The sequence below is a fragment of the Hakea prostrata genome, chromosome 2 (genome assembly GCF_041222555.1).
Source record: "Hakea prostrata isolate BN-2017 chromosome 2, UWA_Hpros_2, whole genome shotgun sequence".
Lineage (NCBI taxonomy): Eukaryota > Viridiplantae > Streptophyta > Magnoliopsida > Proteales > Proteaceae > Hakea > Hakea prostrata.
This window is the reverse complement of record NC_142601.1, coordinates 43,753,494-43,763,403: the sequence shown is the minus strand read 5'-3', so window position 1 is coordinate 43,763,403 and position 9,910 is coordinate 43,753,494. Positions and strand designations below refer to the sequence as shown.

The window sequence follows — 9,910 nt, the reverse complement described above, 5'->3', positions numbered from 1 at the left end:
TAAGCCTATGTTCCATAGGGAAGGGGTTTGTTATTTTTCAACAATTTTGAGAGCGATATTGCTGCATTTAGAGACATGGTCAATGTAGGATTGGTTCACAATAGGTGTGGTTTCTGTGGGATCCATGATGATCTATATTATTCCTATAAAAAGTAAAGCATGTGTTATGAATATAATCAACGGAAGTGTAGATGAATAAATACCTATAGTGTATTCTTGTTGTAGATTCACCTTCTTTACTTTCCTTGAATCTTTCGAAGTCTTTCACTCTTTGGAATCCTTCGCTTGAGAATGTGTGGAAACAACCTCAAACCCAAATATTACGTGTGATGGTTATCGAGACCCAATGAGCTATTTATAATGTAAAACCCTAACCTTTAACCACTCCCACAATGGTAAAGATCAATAATACCCTTGACTAAATAACCTAAATGAATATGGGCCCAGATAAAGGATCATTGTTAGTTAAGCCCACAACCCAACAATCTCCCACTTGGGCTACACTAACACGGGTACCTATACGTAGGTATTTGGCCATAATCCCATAACCCTTCATCACTCAGAAAACTTGATTCAACCAACAAACAATTAATGTGAATGATAGCAGGAGATGCTCCTCAATATACGGAACACAACTATTTGCCATTACAATCATTAACAACTTGTTGATATGAATCCTTGGGGTGCTACAAGAGGCAAAAAATGCAAAACCTTATGTGATCACAAAAACATTCCCTCTTGTGGGTCCTTTTCCTGATCAATGATTAGTCTACCTCGAATTACCTTACAGGTAGAATACTTAGATATTAATTATAATTTGGCAAACTGCTATGATCAATTTAACATTAATATCTTACCTTGACAAAACCACCTATTGGTAAAACTACTTGTGGCAAAATTGCTAACCAGGATTTAGGCTAAATACCGCCATATAAATCAGAACCTTGGCTAAATACTGCCATTATCATCAAACAACAAATGTAGCAAATATAAATCTACATCATTTACCTTAACCATTAACGAAGATGAAAACAAAAGAACTCTCTTATTAATGAATAAATTTCATAATAAAGTCAAAGAATGTTGAATAAAAATGAACAATAACTCCCACTAAATGAAAGCATCAAAGGATTCTAAGACACCCATATTGGAAACATGATTCTTAAAAACTCCCACTGAAAGTGCCTTTGTAAGTAGATCTACCAACATCTTATCAGTAGTGAGATGTTAAATATCAATTTCCTCGGCAATGACATTTTCCCTTATAAGTAGATATTTGATGTCAATGTGCTTGGAGTTCCCAGATATCTTATTGTTCTTTGAAAAGAACACAACATAATTGTTGTCACACCACATTTTTAAAGGCCTTGAAATCGAATCAACTACCTTAAGCTTACTAATCAAATTTTTGAGCCACACAGCTTGCTTTGTTGCCTCATAAAGTGCCACAAACTCTGCTTGCATGGTGGAAAATGCTAGTATAGTTTGTTTTGCAATCTTCCATGAAACAGCTCCACCTCCCATCAAAAATATATATCCTGAAGTGGATTTTAGATCATCAGTGCAACCACCAAAATCTGAGTCAAAATATCCAATCACCTCTAGCCTCTCACTAGCACTATAAATAAGCTTGAAGTCTTTTGTTCTCTGCAAATTTCGCATGACATTTTTGTTGCAGTCCAGTGAGCCACACCAGCATTAGACTGAAACCTTCAAGTACGATGATTGCAAAAGCAATATCTAGATGAGTACAAACCTATGCATACATCAAGCTCCCAACTGCAAAAGCATATGGTTTGTCATTCATCTGTGTCCTTTCCAAGTCATTCTTTGGACATTGACCCTTATTTAGTTTGTCTCCTTTGCTAATGGGTGCATCACCTCCTGAGCACTTCGACATACTAAATCTTTTAATAGCCCTATCAATATAAGCCCGTTAAGACAGTCCAAGAAGTTGTCGACCCCTGTCTCGACTGATCAATACTAAGAACATATTTTGCTTCACCCACATCTTAAATTTCAAAATTCTTTGACAAGAATTTCTTGGTTTCATAAAATAAGTTTGTGCTACTACTTGCCAGAAGGATATCATCCACATATAGCACCAAAATAATGAAATTGCCCCTATTGATTTTTAGAGAGATACATTGATCAATGGGGTTCTCTATGAAACCAAAAGATGTAATTACTTTATCAAACTTCAGATACCACTGTTTAGAAGCTTGTTTTAAGCCATAAAGAGACTTCCTCAAATTGCAGACTAGATGTTCTTTGCCCTTCTCCTCAAAACCTACTGGTTGCTTCATAAAAACTTGTTTCGTAAGGTCTCCATTCAAAAAAGTTGTTTTCACATTCATTTAGTGCAACTCCAAATTGTAAAGGGTGATAATGAACATGATGACTCTAAAGGAATCTTTTGAAGAGACTAGTGAGAAAGTTTCATTGTAGTCACTCCTCGCTTGTGTAAATCCTTTAGCAACTAACCTTGCCTTGTATCATTCCACCCTACCTTGTGAGTTTGTCTTGGTCTTAAACACCCATTTGCAAGCAATAGGTTTACAATGTTGTGGTAGTTCTACAAGATCACACACACCATTATGACTAATGGACTTATGTTCCTCTTTCATGTTGTAATATTAGTCCCACATCAACTGATGTGGGAATATGTGGAGAGGAAGAGGCTATAAAAGAATGCCTCTTCCTTCTTCTTTAATCATCCCAAATATCTTCTCTCTTGGATATTTCTTTATTTATAGTGGAGTTTTCTCTCTTGCCCATATATTATTGTGTCTTTCTTTTCTCTTAGTTGTTATTATTGTGTTCTTCTTTTTTCTTATTTGCTGATTGTTCTATTCGGTGGGTTCTTCATAACCCGACAGTGGTATCAGAGCGAGGTTTTTCTTGAGTATGCTCTGTGGTTGCAGCATAGTCTGAGCTTCCACATCAGAAAAGGAAAATTCCTTGGGGGGTTTGTTTGTTTGGTTTAGGGTGTGAGTATCTACTTATAGTATGCTCGTGATTGCCACTTAGGTGGATCCTTCACATCGAAAAATAAGTAAGATGTTGTTTTCATCCTACGGAGGTCGAAGTCGCAATTTCACGTGGTTTATTTTCGGGTATCCTAGAAAGGTGTATTGGGTGATTAAGTGCATGTCTAGGAAAATTTTGTCTAGGAGTCTGGTTTTAAGCGGAACCGCTGTGTCCCTCAGTCTTTCCTGGAAATTTTCCTGGTGCATTTTGGTTCAACCATATACCGGGGGGAGATAACCGAGAAGACAAGTTTCACGTGAAATAGTGGAAGTTATCGCAGCCAACAACGACCGTGATAGAAACAATGGCAGCAAAAATTGACATCGGCAAGTTTGACGGCACGAAATTCTCATTATGGAAATTGAAGATGAAGGCATTATTGATAAAAGATAACGCCGGAAGCCACGGTGTTCGGCCGGCGGAGTTCACGGACAACGAAAAGTGGAACGAGAATAGATGCGATCGCTCTTTCGATTTGCATCTAGCATTATCGGATGATATTTTAGCGGGCGTAGAAGAGAGAAAAGCGCTAAGGAGGTTTGGGATCATCTCATCAAATTGTATGAAGCCAAATCACTTCACAACAAAATCTTTTGAAGAGAAAGTTGTATACCTTACGGATGTCGAATCTACATCAATTACGAGCACTTACATACTCGATTTCGTTATGTTCTCAACTTTCAACGTTGGGACATAATGTTTCACCACGGGAACGTGCTGAAATTCTACTCCAAAGTCTTCGATTCATATGACCCAATCATTATCAATTTAACCGGTAATATCCTCTCCGATTATTTGGTATTTGATGAAGTCGCTGCTACAATTCTTGAAGAAGAAAGTAGACGAAAAGGCAGAGAAGATAGACAGGCAAGCTCACAACAAGCAGAAGCTTTGTCTATGACTCGAGGAAGGTCAACGGAACGTGATTCTAGTGAGAGTCACAATCAAGGGAGGTCAAAATCCAGAGGTAAGAAGAATTTCAAGTGCTACAATTGTGGCAAAAGGGGACACTTCAAAAATGAGTGTCGATTCAAAAAGGGTGTAGATAAGGCGAGAGACATCTCAAGGGTGCATTGCTGAAGGAGATATTCTTTACAGAGAATCAGCAATGGCAGCCAAGGATAGATTGAAACATAGTGATGCTTGGATCTTGGATTCGGGAGCAACATGGCACATGACCTCTCGCAGAGATTGGTTTCAAACTTATGAACCTATCTCTACGGGGTCTGTGTACATGGGAAATGATCATGCCTTGGAGATTGTTGGAGTTGGCACCATCAAGTTGAAGATGTACGATGGTATGGGACGCACTATTCAAAATGTGCGGCATGTGAAGGGCTTAAAGAAGAATCTATTGTCTTTGGGACAATTAGATGAAATTGGGTGCAAGACACGCATCCAAAATGGAATGATGAGGATCGTCAAAGGAGCGCTAGTTGTAATGAAAGCTGAAAGGGGCGCTGCAAATTTGTACGAAGTAATGGGAGAAACATGTCTGGAGGCAGAAGCATCAGTTGCATCAACCGGTACTGCAGAAGAGATGACAAAAGTGTGGCATCGAAAATTGGCCCACATGTCAAAGCAAGGGTTGAAGGTTCTCGCAGAACAGAAATTATTCCCGAGTCTCACAAAGGTTTCATTACCCTTTTGTGAGCACTGTGTTACAAGCAAGCAGCATAGATTGAAGTTCAATGCATCTGATTCCAGGAGTAAAAGTGCTCTAGAATTAGTTCACTCTGATGTATGGCAAGCACCGGTTACATCTCTGGGAGGAGCAAGGTACTATGTATCTTTCATTGATGATTATTCCAGAAGATGTTGGGTGTTTCCTATCAAGAAGAAGTCGAGATGTGTTTCAGTTTTCAAAACATTCAAAGCGCAAGTTGAACGAGAAACTGAGAAGAAAATCAAGTGCCTCAGGACAGACAATGGCGGTGAATATACAGGGGATGACTTCTTTGAGTTTTGTAATCAAGAAGGCATCAAGAGACAACTCACGGTGGCTTACACTCCTCAACAGAATGGAGTAGCAGAGCGGTTGAATAGAACTCTACTCGAAAGAACGAGAGCCATGTTGAGAACTGCAAGTATGGCTAAGTCCTTTTGGGCAGAAGCCGTAAACACTGCCTGCTATGTGATTAATCGATCACCAACAAGATCGATTGATTTGAAGACACCGATGGAGATGTGGCTGGCAAGCCGAGTTGATTATTCACGCCGCACACATTTGGGAGTCCTGTGTACGTGATGTATCATCCCCAAGAAATTTCGAAGTTGGATCCAAAATCCAGAAAATGCAGATTCTTGGGAAATGCTGATGGAGTCAAGGGGTATTGCCGTGGGATCCCACGCCCACAAGGTCGTCATCAGCGAGAGATGTCATTTTTGCGAAGATAAGCCGCAAAAGGAAGATGTGAGTAGCATTTCAATAGAAATTCGGAGAGTACAATAGTTCGGGAGGAAGAGAAGTCCAATCAGAAAATTCTTCCGGAGCAGAAAATTCTTCTGGAGCAGAATCAGAAAATGAGGAACAAGTACCAGTTGAGTCTACAACTGTAGAAGTTCGACGGTCACCTCGTGAAAGACATACACCAACCTGGCAGTCTGATTATATTATGGAGAGCAACATTGCATACTGTCTTCTAACAGAAGATGGTGAGCCATCAACATTCAGAGAAGCGATTGATAGCTCAGAAGCGTCACTTTGGATGGCAGCTATGCAGGAAGAACTAGAAGCTCTTCATAAGAATAAGACGTGGGAGCTTGTACCTTTACCGCACGGAAGGAAGCCCATTGGTAACAAATGGGTTTACAAGATCAAACGAACAGTGATGATCAAGTAGAGCGGTATCGTGCAAGAATGGTGATCAAAGGATATGCTCGAAAGAAGGTGTCGATTTCACGAAATCTTTTCTCAGTGGTTCGACTTACTACTGTCCGGATAGTTCGGCACTTTGTGCTACGTTTGATCTACATCTTGAGCAGTTAGATGTAAAAACTGCATTTCTTCATGGAGATCTTGAAGAAGAAATCTATATGCTCCAACTAGAAGGTTTTGAAGAACCAGAAAAGGGGAACTTGGTTTGCAGGTTGAACAAATCTCTATACGGCTTAAAACAGGCGCCAAGATGTTGGTATAAGAGATTTGATTCCTTCATATTGAGCCTTGGATACAACAGACTTGCTTCAGACCCTTGTGCGTATTACAAGAGGTTTGGTGATGATGATTTCATCATTTTACTGTTGTATGTCGATGATATGTTGGTGTCAGGCCCCAACAAAGATCGGATCGTAGAATTAAAGGCTCAGTTGGCTAGGGAATTTGAAATGAAGGATCTGGGACCCGCAAACAAGATTCTAGGGATGCAAGTTCACCGAGACAGAAATAACGGGAAGATTTGGCTATCTCGGAAAGAGTTACTTAAGGAAAGTCTTGCGCCGCTTCAATATGCAAGACCGCAAGCCAATTTCTACTCCTCTCCCGTTAATTTCAAGTTATCCTCAAGTATGTGTCCTAGCAATGAAGCAGAGAGGATGGAGATGTCTCGAGTACCGTATGCATCAGCAGTGGGAAGTCTGATGTTCGCTATGATATGTACAAGACCGGACATTGCACATGCAGTGGGAGTGATTAGTCGGCATATGGCGAATCCAGGACAAGAGCATTGGATTATAGTGAAGAGGATCCTAAGATACATTAAAGGAACCTTGGATGCTGCTCTATGTTATGGAGGATCTGAATTTACTGTCGGAGGATATGTTGATTCCGATTTTGCGGGGATCTTGATAAAAGGAAATCCACTACGGCTATGTGTTTACAATTGCGAAGGAGCCGTGCTGGGTATCTAAACTACGACAATTGTACACGCCACAACAGAAGCGAGTATATGGCAGCTACACAAGCTTGTAAAGAAGCAACGGATAAGAAGGTTCATGGAAGAACTTGGGCACAAACACGAGAAGATTCTCTTGTATTGTGACGGTCGAGTGCCTTGCACATTGCAAGGAATCCAGCTTTTCATTCCAGGACAAAACACATAGAAGTACAATATCATTTTGTTCGGGAAGTGGTGGAAGACGGAAGGGTGGATATGCAGAAAATCCACACGAAAGAGAACCTAGCAGATGCATTGACAAAAGCAATCAATACTGACAAGTTCATTTGGTGCAGATCCTTGTATGGCTTGATAGAGACATAGACAGCATGGTGGTGGCAAGATAGAGACTAGTGTGGAGATTGATTGGTTATCAATCTAATCTCCAAGTGGGAGATTGTTGTAATATTAGTCCCACATCGACTGATGTGGGAATATGTGGAGAGGAAGAGGCTATAAAAGAATGCCTCTTCCTTCTTCTTTAATCATCCCAAATATCTTCTCTCTTGGATATTTCTTTATTTATAGTGGAGTTTTCTCTCTTGCCCATATATTATTGTGTCTTTCTTTTCTCTTAGTTGTTATTATTGTGTTCTTCTTTTTTCTTATTTGCTGATTGTTCTATTCGGTGGGTTCTTCATAACCCGACATTTCATTGCTTCCATCCATTTGTATACTTTATAGTGATTCATTGCCTATTGATAATATAGTGAGTCTTCTTCTAATCCTAGATCATACTCATATTCATTCAGGTAGACCAGATAATTTGAACTTAATGGAGTTTTGCGGGCCTTGGTGGACCTTCTAAGTGGTTGAGCTGCAGGAACTTCTACATTCGCCTCCATTTCTTCAAGTTATCTCGGCCTCAAGAGGATTCTCTTCTATAGTTGGAGGGGATTCCCCAGTCATGTCTCTAAGAGGTGGTGATATGTCTTCAAGAGGTGGTGATAGAGATGCAATTGGGGTTGAATTAGGGGCGATGTTTTGCTCATCAAAAACAAGATTTTGTGGATTAAAAGAATCTCCACAAGACTCAAAAAATTCAGCATGGATGGTTTCAATAATATTCCTTCCAAAACTAGGTCAGTAGAATCTGTAAATTTTCGATCTTTCTGAGTACCCTACAAAATGGAAGCTCACTGTCCTTGGATCCCAAACCTTCTAATGAGGATTAAAGATTTTGGCTTCGGCTTGACAGCCCCAAATTCGCAAGTGTCAAAGGCTTGGCTTTCTTCCAGTCCAAAGTTCCGTACGAGTCTTGCATATTACTTTACTTGGTAACCTATTCAAAACATAAGCAGCAGTCTTGAGTGCTTCATCCCATAATGACTCTGGTAAAGCAGAGTTGCTCATCATGGATTTGACCATGTCCTTCAGAATTCTATTTCTCCTTTCTGCAACACCATTTTGTTGAGGAAAACCTAGCATAAAATACTGATGAATTATTCCATGTTCTTGAAGAAAAAGGGCAAAGGGTCCTAGTTGTTGTTCAATGTCTCCACTCCTTCCATAATATTATCCACCCCTATAAGATTTGACAGCTTCAATTTTATTTGAGTGGAAAAGTTTTACTTCTGCCTTGAAAATTTTAAAGGAGCCCAATGCACTAAACTTTTCTAAAAGAATGTAGATATACCCATAACTCGATCAATCATCTATAAAAGTTTGGAAATACCGCTTGCCACTTAGAGTGGGTACAGGAAAAGGACCACAAATATCAACATCAATAAGATCCAACACAGATGTGCTACCAGTGGCTTCTTTCTTTCTACTAATGATCATCTTGCCCTTGGTGCAATCAATGTAAGCTCCCCAATTCATTTGTATTAGGAATGTCTAGTATCTCTTGTTTCACTAGTCTGTCAATCCTCTTCTTTGCAATGTGGCATAACCTTCTATGCCAAAGAGTTGTTGAATTCAGCACTCTCTTATTCCCAACATTCATCAAACAAGGCTCTTTGTAATCAAGTCTATACATATTATCAATTATACAGCCAGAACCATAAACTATTGAATCTTTGAAAATAGAAAATCCACTGCCATTAAAATTGATAGAAAAACCGTCTTGGACCAATTTTGCTATAGAAATAAGATTCCTTCTCATGGTGGGAATGCAAACTACATTTTTCAGTATGATAAATTTTTTAGAATATAAAACTATCCTAATACTTACAATGCCTTCTACTGCTACTCACTCTCCATTTCCCACAAACAGATTCACTTCATCCTTGTTGGGTCTCTGTCTTCTTTGCAACCCCTGCAAGGAATAAGTGACGTGAATTGAACAACCAGAATCCAACCACCATGAGTTTATGGGAACATCTATTAAGCAAGATTCAAAACAAGCTAATGAAAAATTCAACCAGATTTTCCGTTCTTAAGATAAGCTTTCCTCTTGAAACAATCCTTCTTGAAATGACCCGGTTTCTTGCACCAGTGATAGGTGAACTCATTTCCTTTTTTTGTAAGTTTGCTCCCTTTAAATCTTTCACTTTCTTGAAATCCTTTCTTTTCTTAAAATCCTTTGCCTTTGGGTTAAAGAACTTCTTGTTGGTTTTAGTGGAAAAATCCTTCTTGTAGACAAGATTGGCAATCTCTACCTTGTTCCTATTAAGGTTATTCTGCTCTTGAGTTACTATAGTAACCACTTGATCCAAGCTCCATTTGTGATCAGACAAGACATTATAGGTTGACTTTAGATGACTATAAGGTTGAGGGAGAAAATCCAAGATGATGTTCACCAGAAATTTATTATCGAAATTTAGTCCTAGGCCCTTCATCTGATTGCCCAAAGATATCAAACCTAGAATATGATCTCTAACATTACCTTCCCCAGTGAACTTGGTAGTGGTGAGAGTAGAAATCAAATCTCCCGACTGAGCTTTCTTGGAAGAGTCAAATTTGGCCCTGATGGCCTCTAAATATTCTTTGGCAGTTTCCTTTTGCCCTACACTGTTCCTAGTGCTTTCTGGGATAGCTGACTTCATTATTGCTAGTGCCTTTTT

General features: G+C 39.4%; 1 protein-coding gene across 1 annotated transcript; it reads right to left on the bottom strand.

The window, feature by feature from the left end:
* Positions 1-1,227: 1,227 nt before the first annotated feature.
* LOC149024416 (secreted RxLR effector protein 161-like) lies at positions 1,228-1,662 on the bottom strand. Its single transcript, XM_089143475.1, has one exon. The coding sequence runs from the start codon at positions 1,660-1,662 to the stop codon at positions 1,228-1,230; it is 435 nt and encodes a 144-aa protein (XP_088999601.1).
* Between the last annotated feature and the right edge of the window lie 8,248 nt (positions 1,663-9,910).